The sequence below is a fragment of the Coregonus clupeaformis genome, chromosome 8 (assembly GCF_020615455.1).
Source record: "Coregonus clupeaformis isolate EN_2021a chromosome 8, ASM2061545v1, whole genome shotgun sequence".
Lineage (NCBI taxonomy): Eukaryota > Metazoa > Chordata > Actinopteri > Salmoniformes > Salmonidae > Coregonus > Coregonus clupeaformis.
This window is the reverse complement of record NC_059199.1, coordinates 59,114,909-59,138,269: the sequence shown is the minus strand read 5'-3', so window position 1 is coordinate 59,138,269 and position 23,361 is coordinate 59,114,909. Positions and strand designations below refer to the sequence as shown.

The window sequence follows — 23,361 nt, the reverse complement described above, 5'->3', positions numbered from 1 at the left end:
ATTTTGTTCCTAGACTTGCACTGTACTGCAACACGTTTGTGATGTGGTCAATGAATGGTAGCGAATACAAATCGTAAACATGGGCTACGATAGATAGTAGAGTACAAGAGTTCCAACCATAGCAGCTAATGCTGAAGCTTGGGCTGCCTGGCAGTCTGGCATCATTCCTAGTTTACCCTGTTCCAGTTTTGATGGTGTTTATTACTCTTAAATAGGTTGCAGGCTTCGGATGTTATCCTTGCCTGTTGCAAGGTAGAGGGTGCATAAATAGCAACCAGTTGAGCTATTATGCAAAATCATTGGCTGCTGGGCTCTGTCCCTGGCCCTTCACCAGTGTCCATGCAGTATCAAGTGAATTAGAACTCTCTGACCTATCTGTAGTCTTTACTGAAACTGTCCATGCCCTGCCCATGCGGTATCAACAGCATTCAATGTCCTAACTCTCTCTACTGGCTGTCTCTTGACTGAGGTTGGTCTTTCTGAATTCACACATTGCAGCCATCAGCCTCCCGTGCTCTGAGCTCTGTGCAGGAAGGTCTCTCGGCTAGAGACCTCAAGGCACTCTGCAGCTCCGCAGTCTTGAAAATGTACGACCCTCCTTAGTTACGGTTCTGTTTTGAACTTATGTACCCGTTTCAGCTCCGAGCCTGGTCCTGGTCCTGGCTCGCGTTGCCAAGGCATGGTTTCCTCTAGCCAGGCAGCTCTGAGGAGCAGGAGGCACTTTGCCTCCTTTCACATTCCCACACCTCTGGTTATCACACATTTGGTTCTCTCACCTCTGGTTCTCTCACCTCTGGTTCTCTCACCTCTGGTTCCCACACTTCTGATTCTCACACCTCTGGTTCTCACACCTCTGGTTCTCTCACCTCTGGTTCTCTCACCTCATGTTCCCACACTTCTGATTCCCACATTTCTGGTTCTCACACCTCTGTTTCTCTCATTTCTGGTTCTCTCACCTCTGGTTCTCTCACCTCTGGTTCTCACACCTCTGGTTCTGTCAGCATTGAGGATAAGCATCAATTGACACAAGGTATGTTGAACAGTATAAAAAGCAGTTTGCAAGTTCTGGAAAGCTATCTGTAGACTACCTCTAAGAATGGTACAGACCCCTGGCCCTGGTGCTATCTGTAGACTCCCTCTAAGAATGGTACAGACCCCTGGCCCTGGTGCTATCTGTAGACTACCTCTAAGAATGGTACAGACCCCTGGCCCTGGTGCTATCTGTAGACTCCCTCTAAGAATGGTACAGACCCCTGGCCCTGGTGCTATCTGTAGACTCCCTCTAAGAATGGTACAGACCCCTGGCCCTGGTGCTATCTGTAGACTACCTCTAAGAAAGGTACAAGAGGAGAGGCACAGTGTGGGAAAATACCAAGATTGACAAATGACAAAGATTTACGGTCCAGATCTGACATTGGCAGACAGTGAGCATGCCCTCTTTTTTAAATGAGTGACCATTACCTGTTGCTGTGTGTCTGTACAGCATGTCACCTGTAATCACCTGGTGACAGTAACTATTTGGCTGGTCTCAGTGTGTCATGTGAACAAAAGGTTGAGTTCATCCCAAATGGCACCCTATTTCCTACATACTATATATAAAATAGGGTGCCATTTGAGATGTACTCTTTGTCATGTTATTACCCCTGGTTATTACAAAATCCCACTATCAATCTTTCCCCTTTACCTGTAACCACTTTATGTAGGCTATGTTGGTCTGAATGATGGCCAAAATGAACAATGTTCTCCTTTAGTCCATGTCATTTCCTTGTCAGTTCCTGCTTTAGGACATAAAACAACTCCCACTTGGCTGGCCTTGTGTCTGAAAATGTGAAATATGATACAGTAGGTTGATTGAACGGGCTGCCTGTCTGTAGAAATAGCTCTTCTCTCAGGAATTAGGAAAGAAAGCCATCTGGAATTTAAATATTTTCACCCCTTCGTGTCGCGTGGCATTACTCTTGTTTCCTGGGCTACACCCGCCTCACGGAGTATTTAAAGTTGGGGTTCTCCTCTCCATGCTCCAGTCTAGCCCTCGAGCCCTGCAGCGAGTCAACAGAACCAAATGACTGAAGAGCGCTTGAAAAGGGAATCTCCTGTCTGTCTGTCTCACTGAACGAAAACAAACGTGTTGTCGTGTGCACGCTGTTGAAATAAACTAGCAACAATGTCTGAGGAAATTATCACCAGAATTGGCCTCCTTCTCCTCATCATCTGCTCGGTAAGTTTAATATATAATATGACATCTTATATATCAGATGTTAATAAAGTGCTGGATTTTCATCTACCAATTTATGTAACTTTGTCATCACTTTGCATTTGATGCAATAGCCCATTCTTTCTCTCTCATTCACCCGGCTTTGTTACATGATTTGTCTTGTCTTCATATTTATTATTAAGTTATGTAAATGTAGATTTAAAGTACAACTTTTGGGAACGCATTGTGCAGTTATAGCAGCTAAAACATTCCATGGGGGTGTGGTCTCACAGCAAGCAGCTCTGTAAAGTAGCCTACAGCAGCTCTGTAAAGTAGATGTAAAGTATTATACAGCAGTGCTGTAAAGTAGATGTAAAGTAGCCTACAGCAGCTCTGTAAAGTAGGTTACAGCAGCTGTATGAAGTAGCCTACAGCAGCTCTATAAAGTAGCATACAGCAGCTCTATAAAGTAGGTTACAGCAGCTCTATAAAGTAGCCTACAGCAGCTCTGTAAAGTAGCCTACAACAGTTATGTAAAGTAGATGTAAAGTATTATACAGCAGCTCTGTAAAGTAGCCTGTAAAGTAGCCTACATCAGCTCTGTTAAGTAGCCTACAGAATCTCTGTAAATAGCCTACAGCAGCTCTATAAAGTAGGTTACAGCAGCTCTATAAAGTAGCCTACAGCAGTTCAATAAAGTAGCCTACAGCAGTTCTATAAAGTAGCCTACAGCAGCTCTATAAAGTAGAATACAGCAGCTCTGTAAAGTAGAATACAGCAGTTCTATAAAGTAGCCTACAGCAGCTCTGTAAAGTAGCCTACAGCAGTTCTATAAAGTAGCCTATAGCAGCTCTATAAAGTAGAATACAGCAGCTCTATAAAGTAGCCTACAGCAGTTCTATAAAGTAGCCTATAGCAGCTCTATAAAGTAGAATACAGCAGCTCTATAAAGTAGCCTACAGCAGCTCTATAAAGTAGAATACAGCAGCTCTATAAAGTAGCCTACAGCAGCTCTATAAAGTAGAATACAGCAGCTCTGTAAAGTAGAATACAGCAGTTCTATAAAGAAGCCTACAGCAGCTCTGTTAAGTAGCCTACAGCAGCTCTATAAAGTAGAATACAGCAGTTCTATAAAGTAGCCTACAGCAGCTCTATAAAGTAGAATACAGCAGCTCTGTAAAGTAGAATACAGCAGTTCTATAAAGAAGCCTACAGCAGCTCTGTTAAGTAGCCTACAGCAGTTCTATAAAGTAGCCTACAGCAGTTCTATAAAGAAGCCTACAGCAGCTCTGTTAAGTAGCCTGTAAAGTAGACTACAGCAGCTCTGTAAAGTAGCCTACAGCAGCTCTATAAAGAAGCCTACAGCAGCTCTGTTAAGTAGCCTGTAAAGTAGACTACAGCAGCTCTGTAAAGTAGCCTACAGCAGCTCTATAAAGAAGCCTACAGCAGCTCTGTTAAGTAGCCTGTAAAGTAGCCTACAGCAGCAGCTCTGTAAACAATGCAAGGTTATGCAAAAGTAGGGTTGTTATAATCGGGTGTCATTGCTACTGAAATTGTTGGATTCAAATATGCTATGTTCTTGGGTTCGTCTTATTCATTGCTACTAAAAGGAACATAATGTGAGTACAGAGAAGCAGTACAAATAACTTAACAGATTGCGACATAGGGCCTACAATTTAGTGCCAAATTGTTTTTGTCCCATCTTATAAAATAGTTAATCCAGGTTTATGTTAATTAATGTTATGTTAATATTTTATCACTACATTTATTTAGATAAACAGCACATCAAGATTTGACAGCATTTGAGTAGCCTATATTGATTTCTTAAACTTGTATATATTGTTTTTATTTGTGCATGCTGTAATACCACTGTGCATCACTCTCCATAGAAAAGACTTGCCAGAATTTATTTGGCCTCAAAGAGTCGTGTCCCCATCTTGTGGCAGTAAGATGCATTACAAGTGAGGTGTTACACAAAACGTGAAGAAGCCCCATACAACATTCTCTGGTTCTTTCACACACAGACAGTATAGACCTACCTCAGTGCTTAAAGTTGAGTGGATGAACACATCAAATCCTGATATCAGACACATTATTCACATATGTTTTCTTTAGCATTTCTGACTGTTTTATTTTCTTCTGTCTATAGACAATGGCCCAGGACTGTTCTGATCCCTGTGACTGCCCGTCGGACCCCTCTCCATGCCCGTTTGGTACCAGCCTGGTTCTGGACGGCTGTGGATGCTGTAAGGTGTGCGCCAGGCAGGCCGGCGAGCCCTGTACCCACCTGGAGCCGTGTGACCACCACAAGGAGCTGTACTGTGACTATGCAGTGCTGAGTGACACCGAGCACGGCATCTGCATGGGTGAGTTAAATTCTCCTGTCGACTACATTTACATTTGTACATTTAAGTCATTTAGCAGACGCTCTTATCCAGAGCGATTTACAAATTGGTGCATTCAACTTAGGATAGCCAGTGGGACAACCACCTTTTATTTTTATTTATTTTTTAGGGGGAGAAGGATTACTGTTATACTATTAAAGAAAGGCTAGGAGGTTTTGAGATATCTATCGAGACTGTGATCACCTCTTGACTCTCCTATTGTAGAGATTGCTACATATTTGTGTTGACTTTGTCAGAGCTTCGGTTCTCATTGTCCGAACTAGGGCCATCTCTGGGTTAAGCGATGTCCAATAGGTATTTACATGAACATTATGATGTTAAAAGCCTTTGAGACGTGAAATCTAAAATGGCGTCTCCTCCTGTGTTTCAGCCCAGGAAGGCCAGACGTGTGACCTGGGAGGGGTCATCTACCGCAGTGGCGAGAGCTTCCAGCCCAGCTGCAAGCACCAGTGTGTCTGTATGAACGGAGAGATCGGCTGCGTGCCAACCTGTGCCAGCGACGTGCGGCTGCCCTCCCCAGACTGCCCGTACCCACGCCGCATCCAGATCCCTGGGAAGTGCTGTGAGGAGTGGGTGTGTGATCAGAGCCCTCAGGACAACCCCTATCAGTCAGCCATGGCTGGTGAGTCTAACCTACTACAAATTAGAACTCTTAATTTGTCTTTCTCTCTGTCTGGGTTTCTTTTCTCTCTCTATGTCACTCTCTTTCACTTTCTCTCTCTCTCTCTCTCTCTCTCTCTCTCTCTCTCTCTCTCTCTCTCTCTCTCTCTCTCTCTCTCTCTCTCTCTCTCTCTCTCTCTCTCTCTCTCTCTCTCTCTCTCTCTCTCTCTCTCTCTCTCTCTCTCTCTCTCTCTCTCTCTCTCTCTCTCTCTCTCTCTCTCTCTCTCTCTCTCTCGCTGTATGTCTCTCTCTCTCTCTCGCGCTCTTGCTGTATGTCTCTCTCTCTCTCTCTCTCTCTCTCTCTCTCTCTCTCTCTCTCTCTCTCTCTCTCTCTCTCTCCTCTCTCTCTCTGTGTCTCTGTCTCTCTCTCTCTGTGTATCTGTCTCTCTCTCTCTCTCTCTCTCTCTCTCTCTCTCTCTCTCTCTCTCTCTCTCTCTCTCTCTCTCTCTCTCTCTCTCTCTCTCTGTGTCTCTGCTCTCTCTTTACCACAGTTCAAACTAACCACCTCTCTCTCTTCTCCTCCCCTCTTTTTCACCACTGTTCACCTTTTTCCTCTCCCCTTCTCTTCTCTCAGGATCTGAAATTCACCCCTTGGTCTCTTCTTCCCTTCTGTCAGTCTACAGAGAGGTGTCAGCCCACGGGCCGGTCCCGGCGGAGAGCCCCAGGGAGAACTGCATAGTCCAGACCACCAAATGGGACGAGTGCTCGGCCACCTGCGGCATGGGCGTGTCGTCCCGCGTCACCAACGACAACGAGCGGTGCCAGCTGGAGAGGCAGACCCGTGTCTGTATGACCCGGCCCTGCCACGTGGAGCAAGAGAAGGACATCAAGGTGGGTCCAGGGCCTAAGACAATTATATAGTATAACAACATATAGAGGCACATATTATATAGTATAACAACATATAGAGGAACGTATTATATAGTATAACAACATATAGAGAGCATATATAGTATCATTGAGGTATAGTATAACAACATATAGAGGAACGTATATAGTATAACAACATATAGAGGAACGTATTATATAGTATAACAACATATAGAGGAACGTATTATATAGTATAACAACATATAGAGGAACGTATTATATAGTATAACAACATATAGAGGAACGTATTATATAGTATAACAACATATAGAGGAACGTATTATATAGTATAACAACATATAGAGGGAACGTATTATATAGTATAACAACATATAGAGGAGCGTATTATATAGTATAACAACATATAGAGGAACGTATTATATAGTATAACAACATATAGAGGAACGTATTATATAGTATAACAACATATAGAGGAACGTATTATATAGTATAACAACATATAGAGGAATGTATTATATAGTATAACAACATATAGAGGAACGTATTATATAGTATAACAACATATAGAGGCACATATTATATAGTATAACAACATATAGAGGAATGTATTATATAGTATAACAACATATAGAGGAACGTATTATATAGTATAACAACATATAGAGGAACGTATTATATAGTATAACAACATATAGAGGAACGTATTATATAGTATAACAACATATAGAGCAACGTATTATATAGTATAACAACATATAGAGGCACATATTATATAGTATAACAACATATAGAGGAACGTATTATATAGTATAACAACATATAGAGGAATGTAATATATAGTATAACAACATATAGAGGAACGTATTATATAGTATAACAACATATAGAGGAACGTATTATATAGTATAACAACATATAGAGGAACGTATTATATAGTATAACAACATATAGAGGAACGTATTATATAGTATAACAACATATAGAGGAACGTATTATATAGTATAACAACATATAGAGGAACGTATTATATAGTATAACAACATATAGAGGAACGTATTATATAGTATAACAACATATAGAGGAACGTATTATATAATATAACAACATATAGAGGACGTATTATATAGTATAACAACATATAGAGGAACGTATTATATAGTATAACAACATATAGAGGAATGTATTATATAGTATAACAACATATAGAGGAACGTATTATATAGTATAACAACATATAGAGGCACATATTATATAGTATAACAACATATAGAGGAATGTATTATATAGTATAACAACATATAGAGGCACATATTATATAGTATAACAACATATAGAGGAACGTATTACATAGTATAACAACATATAGAGGAACGTATTATATAGTATAACAACATATAGAGGAACGTATTATATAGTATAACAACATATAGAGGAACGTATTATATAGTATAACAACATATAGAGGCACATATTATATAGTATAACAACATATAGAGGAACGTATTATATAGTATAACAACATATAGAGGAACGTATTATATAGTATAACAACATATAGAGGAATGTATTATATAGTATAACAACATATAGAGGAACGTATTATATAATATAACAACATATAGAGGCACGTATTATATAGTATAACAACATATAGAGCACGTATTATATAGTATAACAACATATAGAGGAACGTATTATATAGTATAACAACATATAGAGGAACGTATTATATAGTATAACAACATATAGAGGAACGTATTATATAGTATAACAACATATAGAGGAACGTATTATATAATATAACAACATATAGAGGAACGTATTATATAGTATAACAACATATAGAGGAACGTATTATATAGTATAACAACATATAGAGGAATGTATTATATAGTATAACAACATATAGAGGAACGTATTATATAGTATAACAACATATAGAGGAATGTATTATATAGTATAACAACATATAGAGAACGTATTATATAGTATAACAACATATAGAGGCACATATTATATAGTATAACAACATATAGAGGAATGTATTATATAGTATAACAACATATAGAGGCACATATTATATAGTATAACAACATATAGAGGAACGTATTACATAGTATAACAACATATAGAGGAACGTATTATATAGTATAACAACATATAGAGGAACGTATTATATAGTATAACAACATATAGAGGAACGTATTATATAGTATAACAACATATAGAGGCACATATTATATAGTATAACAACATATAGAGGAACGTATTATATAGTATAACAACATATAGAGGAATGTAATATATAGTATAACAACATATAGAGGAACGTATTATATAGTATAACAACATATAGAGGACGTATTATATAGTATAACAACATATAGAGGAACGTATTATATAGTATAACAACATATAGAGGAACGTATTATATAGTATAACAACATATAGAGGAACGTATTATATAGTATAACAACATATAGAGGAACGTATTATATAGTATAACAACATATAGAGGAACGTATTATATAGTATAACAACATATAGAGGAACGTATTATATAATATAACAACATATAGAGGAACGTATTATATAGTATAACAACATATAGAGGAACGTATTATATAGTATAACAACATATAGAGGAATGTATTATATAGTATAACAACATATAGAGGAACGTATTATATAGTATAACAACATATAGAGGCACATATTATATAGTATAACAACATATAGAGGAATGTATTATATAGTATAACAACATATAGAGGCACATATTATATAGTATAACAACATATAGAGGAACGTATTACATAGTATAACAACATATAGAGGAACGTATTATATAGTATAACAACATATAGAGGAACGTATTATATAGTATAACAACATATAGAGGAACGTATTATATAGTATAACAACATATAGAGGCACATATTATATAGTATAACAACATATAGAGGAACGTATTATATAGTATAACAACATATAGAGGAACGTATTATATAGTATAACAACATATAGAGGAATGTATTATATAGTATAACAACATATAGAGGAACGTATTATATAATATAACAACATATAGAGGCACGTATTATATAGTATAACAACATATAGAGGCACGTATTATATAGTATAACAACATATAGAGGAACGTATTATATAGTATAACAACATATAGAGGAACGTATTATATAGTATAACAACATATAGAGGAACGTATTATATAGTATAACAACATATAGAGGAACGTATTATATAATATAACAACATATAGAGGAACGTATTATATAGTATAACAACATATAGAGGAACGTATTATATAGTATAACAACATATAGAGGAACGTATTATATACAGTTGAAATCAGAAGTTTACATACACTTAGGTTGAAGTCATTAAAACTGGTTTTTCAAGCAAATTTCTTGTTAACAAACTATAGTTTTGGCAAGTCGGTTAGCACATTTACTTTATGCATGACACAAGTAATTTTTCCAACAATTGTTTACAGACAGATTATTTCACTTATAATTCACTGTATCACAATTCCAGTGGGTCAGAAGTTTACATACACTCAGTTGACTGTGCTTTTAAACAGCTTGGAAAATTCCAGAAAATGATGTCATGGCTTTAGAAGCTTCTGATATGCTAATTGACATCATTTGAGTCAATTGGAGGTGTACCTGTGGATGTATTTCAAGGCCTACCTTCAAACTCAGTGCCTATTTGCTTGACATCATGGGAAAATCAAAAGAAATCAGCCAAGACCTCAGAAAAAAATGTGTAGACCTCCACAAGTCTGGTTCATCCTTGGGAGCAATTTCCATCACGCCTGAAGGTACCACGTTCATCTGTTCAAACAATAGTACGCAAGAATATACACCATGGGACCACGCAGCCGTCATACCGCTCAGGAAGGAGACGCGTTCTGTCTCCTAGAGATGAACGTACTTTGGTGCGAAAAGTGCAAATCAATCCCAGAACAACAGCAAAGGACCTTGTGAAGATGCTGGAGGAAACAGGTACAAAATTATCTATGTCCACAGTAAAACGAGTCCAATATCGACATAACTTGAAAGGCCACTCAGCAAGGAAGAAGCCACTGCTCCAAAACCGCCATAAAAAAGCCAGACTACGGTTTACAACTGCACATGGGGACAAAGATCGTACTTTTTTGAGAAATGTCCTCTGGTCTGATTAAACAAAAATAGAACTGTTTGGCCATAATGACCATCGTTATGTTTGGAGGAAAAAGGTGAATGCTTGCAAGCCGAAGAACACCATCCCAACCGTGAAGCACGGGGTGGCAGCATCATGCTGTGGGGGTGCTTTGCTGCAGGAGGGACTGGTGCACTTCACAAAATAGATGGCATCATGAGGAAGGAAAATTATGTGGATATATTGAAGCAACATCTCAAGACATCAGTCAGGAAGTTAAAGCTTGGTTTCAAATGGGTCTTCCAAATGGACAATGACCCCAAGCATACTTCCAAAGTTGTGGCAAAATGGCTTAAGGACCACAAAGTCAAGGAATTGGAGTGGCCATCACAAAGCCCTGACCTCAATCCTATAGAAAATGTGTGGGCAGAACTGAAAAAGTGTGTGCAACAAGGAGGCCTACAAACCTGACTCAGTTACACCAGCTCTGTCAGGAGGAATGGGCCAAAATTCACCCAACTTATTGTGGGAAGCTTGTGGAATACTACCTGAAACAATTGACCCAAGTTAAACAATTTAAAGGCAATGCTACCAAATACTAATTGAGTGTATGTAAACTTCTGACCCATTGGGAATGTGATAAAAGAAATAAAAGCTGAAATAAATAATTATCTCTACTATTATTCTGACATTTCACATTCTTAAAATAAAGTGGTGATCCTAACTGACCTAAGACAGGGAATTTTTACTAGGATTAAATGTCAGGAATTGTGAAAAACTGAATTTTAAATGTATTTGGCTAAGGTGTATGTCAACTTCCGACTTCAACTGTAGTGTAGTACATAAGCATGACGTAAGATGACATCACATGGCATTTCTCAGCACATTTTAAGTGAATGTAAACAAGAAGCCATGCAATGCAGGAGCGTAGAATGTCTTTGGCTCCTTATTATTTACTGAAGGTTAAACCCAAGCTGCCCTAAGCATGATAGACAATGTAGCGAGTTGTTGTTCCCATCCTAAGCTAACCACCATTCTTCTTGGTTCCACAGAGAGGGAAGAAGTGTGTACGGACCCCCAAGTCCCAGCGCGGCATTCGCTTCGCGCTGTCAGGCTGCAGCAGTAGCAGGATGTACAAGCCCAAGTTCTGTGGCGTGTGTACGGACGGTCGCTGCTGCAGCCCCCACACCACCATCACCGCCAAGGTGGAGTTCCGCTGCCCCGAGGGAGACACCTTCAGGCGCAAGATGATGTTCATCAAGACGTGCTCCTGCCACCACGACTGTCCACGAGACAATGACATCTTCCTGGCTTCGCACTCACGCAGAATGATCGGGGACTATGACAACGATATGTAACCGACGTGGCTGCCATTACAGACGCACTGCACGGATACATATGCATACACAAACACACCGACAAGCACATAAACACATCAGCCCACACACACACACACACACACACACACACACACTGATAAAACTACTTCACATCACTCCCCCACACCCTCACACACACCCATAGGCAGCTTTTTGAATTCCTAGACCCCACATCTCTACCTTCCTACCCATAGACATGTCTACCTAGTAGTGAGACTGAAAAAAGGTATGTGTGAGTTCAAGCATGAGATTGACTCTTTTAGGTTTTGTTTTGTTTGTTTTGTTTTGTTTGTTTTGTTTTGTTTGTTTTGTTTTGTTTGTTTTAACGCGCAGCTCTAAAGTCACCTGGCTGTTTGACTGGTCTGCCTGTATCTCTACAGAGATACTGTAGGGTGGATCTGACGCACTGAAGACTCAATGTTAGAGACACTTACCACATCACTTAGGAAGGTATATATTTATATTCACTGCTAAAGTGCTATAGGACCATAACATGGTAGTGTACAGAGGAGCGAAAGGCACTGAACGGAGACACTTACTCAACCGAATGTCAACATTTTGACATAAAATGTTAGAATACGACATAAAAAAAAGAAGCTTTTTTTCATATGTTAAATATTAACAATACAGAAAATAGTTTGGGATATATTATAATACTGGTATGTGCCTCGACTGATCTGCATAATATTGAGTGAATATATAATTATATACAACTGACAGGAAACTATTGGAAATGTTTCTGATTGAGTCTTTTAACTTCGACGTGGATGTTACTTAATATCTCTAATTATTTAGTCACTTCATTAGTTGTTGACCACTGATATATTTTCAGTTTAGTCCAATGTTAAGACTTTGGGTCCCTAAAAGTTGCTGTGTCTGACCCTTGAATTCACCTTCACAGCATGGTCAAAAAGAGAAATAAAATTGAAAAAATCCAAAGACAAAACACTAGTCCAAAAACACAAAAAAGTGGCTTGGCTGAAGAATGTAAATAATATTGTTTACTGTTTATTTAAAAAAGTATAGAAAGAACAAAGGAAAGACTGAAATTCTGCATTTGACGAATTCACCTAAATACTGTAAGACTGTGTACAGTTTAGTACTATAATTTATGTACCCAGTTGTTGTTGTTTTTATTAATAACACCATGTTGTTGTTTTAAGTAATAACACCATGTTGTTGTTTTAATTAATTACACCATGTTGTCGGTTGTTGTTGTATTTGTATCATACTTGTTTTTCACTGTAACCACCTGGCCAAGATACAAGTGAGTTCCTATTTGTTGCACTTTTGTCTATTTCTAATTAAATAAATTATATATTTTTATACATAAACTACTTTTCATCCTTTGTCTGACTGACATGGTGAGACTAATTGTTTCTGAAATATTACTGTTAAAGACTGCAGAGAAATCGAGGCATTTCTTAAAATAGAAGGTCACAACTCTAGAGAGAGGAGGGTGTGGCCTGTACAGTCTGTCATCATTTCCCTGTTCTAAAAAAAAAAAGGCCTGCTGTATAATTCTAATGGAATGAGATGGAACATGGAATGTTCTTCTAGAATGATACAGTAGCAGTCCTCTACTGCTAGGACAGCAAAGGGGCAGCAGTTAGCCTAGCGGTTAAAAGCGTTGGGCCAGTAACCGAAAGGTTGGTTAAGAGCGTTGGGCCAGTAACCGAAAGGTTGGTTAAGAGCGTTGGGCCAGTAACCGAAAGGTTGGTTAAGAGCGTTGGGCCAGTAACACAAAGGTTGGTTAAAAGCGTTGGGCCAGTAACCGAAAGGTTGGTTAAGAGCGTTGGGCCAGTAACCGAAAGGTTGGTTAAGAGCGTTGGGCCAGTAAACGAAAGGTTGGTTAAAAGTGTTGGGCCAGTAACCGAAAGGTTGGTTAAGAGCATTGGGCCAGTAACCGAAAGGTTGGTTAAGAGCGTTGGGCCAGTAACCGAAAGGTTGCTGGTTTGAATCCCCAAGCCGACTAGGTGAAAAATCTGATGATGTTCCCTTCAGCAAGGCACTTAACCCTAATTGCTCCTGTAAGTCTCTCTTGATAAGAGCGTCTGCTAAATGACTCAAATGTAAATCTGGGAAATGGTCAGGAAAAAAAGTCCTGTCTATTGAACCAGTGGAACATAATGGTTACTGGTTACGCTGGTTGCGTCCCAAATGGGGGGGGGGTCCCACATGCATAATCAGTGTCTGCATGCTTGTGTGTGTGTAATGTGTACGTACATGCGTATGGTGTTATGGACACGGCTGTGTGACAGCGTCCACAGTCGACTGCAGCGTTTGCACAACACAGGGTGTCAAGGAGTAGGAACCAGGAACTAGTCCTCATGGGAAGGAATGTTGTTTTGGGTGTTTGCTTTAAATATTTCATACCTTTTCTGCTTACATGTGTCATTTCACCAAAACACACACTCACACACAAGGGGTGTACGCATGCAAGCACACACACACACACACACACACACACACACAGACAGAGCGTGCCCTACATGCACCTGGATCTCAGAACCCACCCTGGCAGCAATAGAAGGTATGGGGAATTAGGTAACTGAGCACAAAGCAATGACTCTCTTCAACTCATGTGCATTCTCCCGTTTAATTTGAGATCAGTTCACCTTTCTGAAATGATAGTAATATGTTAGTATTATGAGCTGGACTGGAGCCCGTTTTTGCTTGTAATCAAATGTATTTGTAATAGCTGGTGCTGCTGTTTAGGAAGGACAATGTAGCTACTGTTTCTGTTTGTATTAATGGAGCTGGGGCTGCTGTGTATAAATGCCATTGTAGGTAGGTGGCATTCACTATGATTTACACATTATGATTTGTGTCCCAAATGGCACCCTATTCGCTTTATCGTGCACTACTTTTGACCAGGGCCAATAGGGCTCTGATCAAAAGTAGTGCACTATATAGGGAATAGTGTGCCATTTAGGATGTACCCTATGAGCAGTTATCCGTGGGTGAATATTAGAACAGGGATAGTTGTGAGTGTATTATTTATTTTAGTAGGGGGGGTCATTATTATACAGTGGAAATTGCTGCGTAGAGTTATGAAGAGATGCTCTTTAGCACTATGATCGAGAGCGTATCCATCCCCGTAGGCGGATGTGTGGGCATTCTAAAATTAGTCCCCAAATATGTCATGGCAACGAGCAAAAAGCATAGCAAAAGAGGACAGAGCTTGAAAACTGGAACAAAACAAAACAAAAACAAAAAGAAGCTAAAAGACTGAGCCTAAATTTATTTAAAAAATCTTTGTTCACAGTAAATTCCAAGTGAAGCCACCAGGAGCCTAGAGGAAGGGCAGGTTGTTGGATGACTGACCATCACACACAGAGTCAACACAAACCATGCATGACATTTAGGAAGTCTGTCATGTTTGGTTTCCCCTGCCCATGTTCTCCAGTGAGAGGACCTGACCTCTCCCTGACCTCTCACCTGAAAGCCCAATCCACCTCCACAGATCTTCACTGACCTCTCACCTGAAAGCCCAATCCACCTCCACAGATCTTCACTGACCTCTCACCTGAAAGCCCAATCCACCTCCACAGATTTTCTCTGACCTCTCACCTGAAAGCCCAATCCACCTCCACAGATTTTCACTGACCTCTCACCTGAAAGCCCAATCCACCTCCACAGATCTTCACTGACCTCTCACCTGAAAGCCCAATCCACCTCCACAGATCTTCACTGACCTCTCACCTGAAAGCCCAATCCACCTCCACAGATTTTCTATTTAGAAAGGTTATCACCAGGTGAAGCACAATAATGAGAACGTTCAATGTATATTATGTTTAAATTGTTATCACATCTGAGCTCCATCTGAGCATAGTCTATTATTTAAAAAAACAAAACAGTGAGTAAAATGCATAGCCTACTCTAATATCCTACATTTCAAAGACAATGTGATAAAGTATAAGCAATATTTTACTTGGGTGACACTGGAATATTATTGATTACCATCACTATGGCAGACCAGTTAAGAGCATTGGGCCAGTAAATGAAAGGTTGCTGATTTGAATCCCTGAGCCGACTAAGTGAAAAAAATCTGTAGACGTGCCCTTGAGCAAGGCACTTAACCTGTAAGTCGCTCTGGATAAGAGTGTCTGCTAAAATGTAAATGTGTAAATTAATACTTATTCAGCCCAGAGATCAAGATCTCCCTCCATCCCTTGACCTTTATGGCCAAAGTGCATCTCACCTCTGACGTCAGTTTAGCGCCTTCAGCTCATGGCCAGCTGGGTGGACAAGCTGCTTATGGCCTGGTCTGACTACACAAAAACATTTTTGGGTAACAAACCTTGCAAATTGCTACTACTACTCAACAAATAAATAAATAAATAAATAACACCAATCAGTGGTTGTTTTCAGTCACTCATCCCAGTTCGTTGCCCGTGCGTAACGTTATCGGGTGAGAAACCACAGGACACCTGGCTGAGATAACGCGCTTTGCTCCAATCACCGTCTTCCAGGGGCGCGGTAAATGGATGTCGCCAGCCCTACAGTAGACTACAATCCCAACTCCACAGTGACGTTTTTTTTGACCGAGGGACGTTGCTGTGTTAGTGAGAATGGGAAAATAAAAAGGAGCCGCTACTGCACAAAAGGGTCAATATTACACAGGCATATATATAGTAAGAAGGAATCGAAGACAACGCGCTGTCATCCTATCCACCCAGGTAAACCCATTTAGTCTACAACGTTGTCAACCGCACGTTTCGTCTATTTCTGGAGCTCTCTCATCTGTGAACGTATGGGCTAACGTCTGGCCAACGTTAGTCAATGTTAGCATGTCATTTAATGCTGTGGTGCAGTGGGTATAGAATTAACAAAACCGATTTACATGTATCTCGGGGCACACATTTTAGCGGGCTACGTTTTTTATGTGCTCTGTGATGACTATTTCACTGTCATTTTATGGGGTTTGTTTTGTCACACGTCAGTCGGACGCTGAATCTGTCCTCATCCCTTTCCTCCCGTTATAGTTTGTTGTAGAATTGTCAGTTACCGACGAGAGTATAGGCTAGGCAAGCCTAGGTACGGTAAGTAGTCCGGTGGACTAGTGCACGGGGAGCTGAAGAAGATTTCAGGTGGATTAGCAAGGGCGAAGCCACCACTGGCACGAGAGCGCGCGCCAGTTGGCGTTCACGCTATGGTTGTGACAGCTGTCATCCGGTTCAGAGTGACTGGCGGTTAGAGCGTTGGGCCAGTAACCGAAAGGTCGCTTGTTCGAATCCACGAGTCGACAAGGTGATACATCTGTCGTTGTGCCCTTGAGCAAGGCACTTAAGCCTAATTGCTTCGGGGTTGCAGTTGATAATGGTTGACCCCCTCTCTCAGGGGCCGTTGGGATAAACAAACATCACATTTCCAACTCACACGTGTATAAACAAACCAGTACATGTACGAAATAGGACAAATATAAGCACCCACCAAATTATTATTATATATCTCATATTATGAGGGCCATGCGAAATAAATAACCCATACAGTGGAGATGTGGTTTAGCCAATGTTAACAAAGCGCATTTGACTGAGGATGCTTCAGTCGTGTGCATGGAATCTATGATAGGCCTACCATGGACCAAAAGTATAGGCTATTACGCCCCTTTGGTTTTATGGTCCTGTTATATTGTATCCACACACCGCCGGCGTGAGGGAGCGTTAAGACTCATTGGTCTATTATTTTTGTTGTCTGCTGCATAGATACAGTGGCTGGCTGCCGTGGTTCCCGGTTCCCAAGCAGTCCGTTTCTGCGAATGCCAGCATCTCACCCCGCCTCTCTCGCATCAGTCGGTAGCATCCGCAGAGACTGTTTGTTGGTGATCCACTCGCGTATAGGGAGGGAGGACGCACTTCAGTGGCCCAATGTAGAGTAGGCTGACAGCGCCGATAAATTTACGAATCTCCTCGGTACCATTATCCTCGGTCAGCGTCTACTCTCCTATTTCGGGCAGACAGAGGCTCTTCGCTCGTCTGAGAACTCGGGAGGTGGGTGTGGGAGCTTTTGTTTGCATCGTTTTAGGCCTAATGATTAATTGTCTACTCAACGAACTGAAAAAGTATGTTTGACACCTGCATACCTGTCTGTCATACCTGTCAATCATGTTATTATAGTAGCCTATATTACTTGTAAACAGGTAATAAACTCAAATTGTTTAAGCCCATGACATAGCCATGGATAACCGTAGATTCCCCTATTATGGTAGACAGGCATACACATTCATGTTTTTGTAATGAGTTTCCAAAAGCTCAAACGGAGATAAGTTGGCCAGACATGTTGACACTGAGAGCAGATGACCTTTGTGTGATAAGGGGGTGCTACAAAAAGTAAATTCTGACATAAGCTGTTTACCATCTAGACAAAACCATCTCACACATCTGATCTGAAAATCAAGATAAGAGTTTATAGGAAAAGAGTCACTCAAGACCTCAGTCTCTGGTATACTTGATCATTTTACCTGAGTCCTACCTAAGTGGATCACTAAGAGCAATCTGTGATCACATGATCGGACGCTGATCACATGATCACTGCATCCTATTGGTGCCTCCGTGCCAGTACACTAAAACATCACAGTGTTGTGTTGTCAACTTCCTCTTACTTTAGGCTTTTGTTCTGTCATGACTTTCTCTTGAAGAGGCTGCTGATATCAGAGCGACAGAGAGAGAGAGAGATACAGAGAGAGAGAGAGAGAGAGAGAGAGAGAGAGAGAGAGAGAGAGAGAGAGAGAGATACAGAGAGAGAGAGAGAGAGAGAGAGAGAGAGAGAGAGAGACAGAGAGAGAGAGAGAGAGAGAGAGTACAGAGAGAGAGAGAGAGAGATACAGAGAGAGAGAGAGAGAGAGAGATACAGAGAGAGAGAGAGAGAGAGAGAGAGAGAGGGAAATATAGAGAGATATATCTCCCTCTCCCATTATTCTCACACCCTAATGGAAACATCACATACATCATGGCCTATTCTCCATTATTAACAGCTGGAGAGGACTTTTAGGATGTGTCCCAAATTGCACCCTATTTCCTATATAGTGCACTACTTTTGATCCGAGCCCCATGGGTCAAAAGTAGTGCAATATATAGGGAATAAGGTGCCATTTGGGACGCATCCATAGTGAAATAAAGGGAACTAAGTGAGGAAGGAACTGCTGAGACGAGAGAAGAGACAGTAAGAAGATTTGCCCACTGACATGAAACATGAGCCACCTGTCCTTAACGTAATAGGAATTATATTCCATTCCCGAGTACATTACATATTGAACACTGGGCTCTGTGCTATCCGATAAGAACAAGGTTGCATCCTAAATTGAACTCTATTCCCTAAATAGTGCACTACTTTTGACCAGAGCCTACGGGGCCCTGTTCAAAAGTAGTGCATTATGTAGGGAATAGGGTGCTATTTGGGACGCAACCCAAGTTTAAGTATTTATAGAGCAGTCGGAGCAGGCAGCTCTTTTCCTGCACCCTGATTACTCAGTATAAAGTTAGCTCCACTAATGAGTTAGGACTTCTGACTTCTTCTGTGGTTCAGAGCAGGACTACCTCATCAAGACCATGGATCTTGACTCGCTTCTTCTTGTAATCCCTGTAATCCCTCTCAGCGGAGTATTTGGATAGTTAACGACGGCTTCGTCCCCAAATGGCATCATATTCCCTTTACAGGAACCGGGTGCCATTTGAAGACACCATTCGGTTGGATTACAACAAGGATGATGAAGGGAAAAATACATTCAAAAGAGAAAATAGATTCTGCATGGCAGTTTAAGATCTTTGTATTGTCTCCCTCGTGGTATTCCAGGTACATAAAGCATTTATAGGGGAAGTATGCTTGGCTAGCTTCAGCATGCTTTTATATAGATGGATACACTGCAGTCCTTTAAGGGTGATTCTTTAAGTCAGTATAAATGGATACACTGCAGTCCTTTAAGGGTGATTCTTTAAGTCAGTATAAATGGATACACTGCAGTCCTTTAAGGATGATTCTTTAAGTCAGTATAAATGGATACACTGCAGTCCTTTAAGGATGATTCTTTAAATCAGTATAAATGGATACACTGCAGTCCTTTAAGGATGATTCTTTAAGTCAGTATAAATGGATACACTGCAGTCCTTTAAGGATGATTCTTTAAGTCAGTATAAATGGATACACTGCAGTCTTTTAAGGATGATTCTTTAAGTCAGTATAAATGGATACACTGCAGTCCTTTAAGGATGATTCTTTAAGTCAGTATAAATGGATACACTGCAGTCTTTTAAGGATGATTCTTTAAGTCAGTATAAATGGATACACTGCAGTCTTTTAAGGATGATTCTTTAAGTCAGTATAAATGGATACACTGCAGTCTTTTAAGGATGATTCTTTAAGTCAGTATAAATGGATACACTGCAGTTGTCACGGTTCCCTAAGACAGAACCCAGAAGCAGACCAGGACAAGGAGAGTTGAACGAAGGTGAGTGTTTATTACAGATTCAAAAGGTGCAGAATAATCCAGGAGACGGAGCGGGTGGCGGAGATGAGTAGGTGGAGGTGAAGTGGCAGATTAAATGATGGCACGGCAGGGGTTGGGTGAAGGTTCCGGGAGAATGACTGTAGACAGAAAAAAACTGAGGTGAGTACAAGGCAGGTCAACAAGGTGCAAAACAACAAAACTAACGCTAGTACTAAGAGGCTGATACGCTGACAAAACATACTGTTAATGGCTAACGATCCGGCAGGGAATGGATGTTAGGCCAGAGCCTAAGAAGGGTGATGATCAGGACCAGGTGTGCAGATTGCAGATGGGATGCAGGTGCGGAAATCAAGAGAGCTCCCCGGAGCGTTCCAGAACCCTCGGGAAACTGGAGATCCCGAGCAGAAAAACTAGTCCACAGACAGGACCCGACTCAGACTGCCGGGATCGTTACAGTACCCCCCCTCCGACGCAAACGCCACCGGGCGGACTCCCCCGAGCGCCAGGATGGAGGCGGTAGAAGTCACGGATGAGGTCAGCATCTAGGATCTGTCGCCGCGGAATCCAACTCCTCTCTTCAGGACCATACCCCTCCCAGTCCACGAGATACTGGAAACCCCGGCCCCGCCGTCTGGAATCCATGATGCGTCGCACCGTGTAGGCAGGACCACCTCCGATCATCCGAGGAGGAGGAGGAGGAGGCGGAGGAGGCAACAGAGGACTGAGGAAAACAGGCTTGAGGCAGGAGACATGAAAGGTGGGATGGACTCTGAGCGTCCTCGGGAGTTTGAGTCGAACTGCCACCGGATTGATCACCTTCTCCACCACAAACGGACCAATGAACTTCGGTAACAACTTCCTAGACTCAGTCCGTAAAGGAAGATCCCGTGTGGCCAACCAGACCCTATCTCCGATGGTGTAGGTGGGAGCGGGGATCCGGCGACGATTCGCCTGGAGCTGATACCGGTCCGAAACTCTAAGGAGTGCCTTTCTGGCCCGATGCCAGGTCCGGTGGCAACGACGAATATGGGCCTGAACAGAAGGCACTGAGAGCTCCTTCTCCTGAGAAGGGAACAAGGGAGGTTGGTAGCCATACAGGCACTGGAAGGGAGACATCCCAGTGGCAGATGTAGGGAGAGTATTGTGGGCATACTCAACCCAAGGCAACTGAGAGACCCAGGAGGTGGGGTTGGAAGAGGCCAGGCAGCGTAGCGTGGATTCCATCTTCTGGTTGGCTCTCTCCGCCTGACCATTAGATTGGGGGTGAAAACCAGATGTGAGACTGACTGTAGCTCCAATGGCCAAACAGAAGGACTTCCAGACAGCAGAGGTAAACTGAGGGCCACGGTCGGAAACGATATCACTGGGCAACCCGTGGACCCTGAAAACCTCCCTAACCAGGATCTCGGACGTCTCCGAGGCAGAGGGAAGCTTGGCAATTGGCACAAAGTGGGCGAACTTGCTGAATCTGTCCACGATAGTCAGAACGACCGTGTTCCCCTCAGAAGCCGGGCAACCCAGTGACAAAGTCCAGGGCTAGATGCGACCATGGTCGCCGGGGAATAGGAAGGGGGGTGAAGTAGTCCAGAGCTGGGCCGATTGGTACTCTTATTCTGCGCACACACTGGACAGGCAGCAACATAACCCCGAGTATCCTCGGCCATGGCAGGCCACCAAAAACGTCTGCGAAGAAACGCCATCGTCCGAGCCACGCCAGGGTGACAAGCCATCTTGCTGGCGTGGGACCATTTGAGGACCGCAGGACGAACCGACTCAGGCACAAACAACCGACCGGGTGGACCGTTACCGGGACCGGGCTGCGTCCGAAGAGCCGCCATCACCTCCTCCTCAATCTTCCACCTAACAGCTCCCACGACGCAGTTCCGGGGGAGAATTGTCTCGGTCTTGGACCCACTCTCCTCCGTCTTGGAGAACATCCGAGACAAGGCGTCCCGCCTTGCCGTTCTTAGATCCAGGTCGGAACGTCAGGGAAAAAATTGAATCGTCCGAAAAACAACGACCACCTGGCCTGACGGGAGTTGAGACGTCTAGCCGATTGCACGTAAGCAAGATTCTTGTGGTCAGTCCAGACAATAAACGGTTGCTCCGCCCCCTCCAACCAGTGGCGCCACTCCTCCAAGGCAAGTTTCACCGCGAGAAGCTCCCGGTTACCCACATCGTAATTCCTCTCCGCAGGCGAAAGGCGACGAGAGTAGTAGGCGCAGGGATGGAGTTTACTGTCCGTGGAGCATCGCTGCGACAGGATGGCGCCAACTCCCACATCAGACGCGTCCACTTCAACGACGAACTGACGGGCCGTGTCCGGTTGAGAGAGAATCGGTGCGTTGGTGAATCGCCTCTTCAAATCCAGAAACGCTCGATCCGCCTCCGGATTCCACTTGAAGCTCCTGATACTGGAAGTCAAGGCAGTTAACGGAGCGGCCACACGGCTGTAATCCCGGATGAACCTGCGGTAGAAATTCGCAAACCCCAAAAAATCTCTGGAGCTGCAATCTCGTACCGGGCTGGGCCCATTCCAGAACCGCTCTAACCTTCTCCTGGTCCATCCTAATCTCTCCCCTGGAGATGATGTACCCGAGAAAGGATGTCGTGTGGGCGTGAAACTCGCACTTCTCGGCCTTCACGAACAGGCGATTCTCCAACAATCGCTGCAGAACCTGCCGGACATGCTGGACGTGGTCGGAAGGTTCCTTCGAGAAGATCAGAATGTCATCCAGGTAAACAAACACAAAGAGACCGATCATATCTCTCAGGACGTCGTTCACCATACTCTGGAATACCGCTGGAGCATTGGTCAGTCCAAACGGCATCACCTGATACTCGAAGTGACCCATCGGTGTATTGAAACCCGTCAACCACTCGTCTCCCTCTCTGATCCGGACCATGTGATACGCATTGCGTGAGGTCTAGCTTGGTGAACACCGTAGCACCCTGTAAGGAGTCGAAGGCAGAACTCATCAAGGGCAGGGGATACTTGTTCTTGACCGTGATGTCATTCAACCCCCGATAATCAATACACGGTCGAAGAGAGCCATCCTTCTTACCCACAAAGAAGAATCCTGCCCCCCAGGGGGTGATGACGAGGGACGAACGAGACCAGCAGCTAGGGACTCCTTGATGTAGGTCTCCAAAGCCTCACGTTCAGGGCGGGAGATACTGTATAACCTTCCCTTTGGGGTAGACAGCTCCAGGGAACAGGTTGATGGCACAATCATATGGTCGGTGGGGAGGGAGTGACAGAGCCTTCTGCTTACTGAACAC

General features: G+C 42.4%; 1 protein-coding gene across 2 annotated transcripts; it reads left to right on the top strand.

Annotated features, from left to right (window-relative positions):
* Positions 1-1,915: 1,915 nt before the first annotated feature.
* On the top strand, positions 1,916-12,967 carry LOC121572245 (CCN family member 2). 2 transcript variants are annotated; one of them, XM_041884203.2, is made up of 5 exons: positions 1,916-2,218; positions 4,344-4,560; positions 4,970-5,221; positions 5,834-6,090; positions 11,307-12,967. In XM_041884203.2, exons 1-5 carry the CDS (start codon positions 2,165-2,167, stop codon positions 11,610-11,612), a joined length of 1,086 nt encoding a protein of 361 aa, XP_041740137.2. In that variant the 5' UTR covers positions 1,916-2,164; the 3' UTR covers positions 11,613-12,967. The 2 variants fall into 2 exon arrangements, with proteins under 2 accessions (XP_041740137.2, XP_041740136.2); XM_041884202.2 differs by having other exon boundaries at positions 1,919-2,218; positions 5,876-6,090.
* Positions 12,968-23,361: the final 10,394 nt, after the last annotated feature.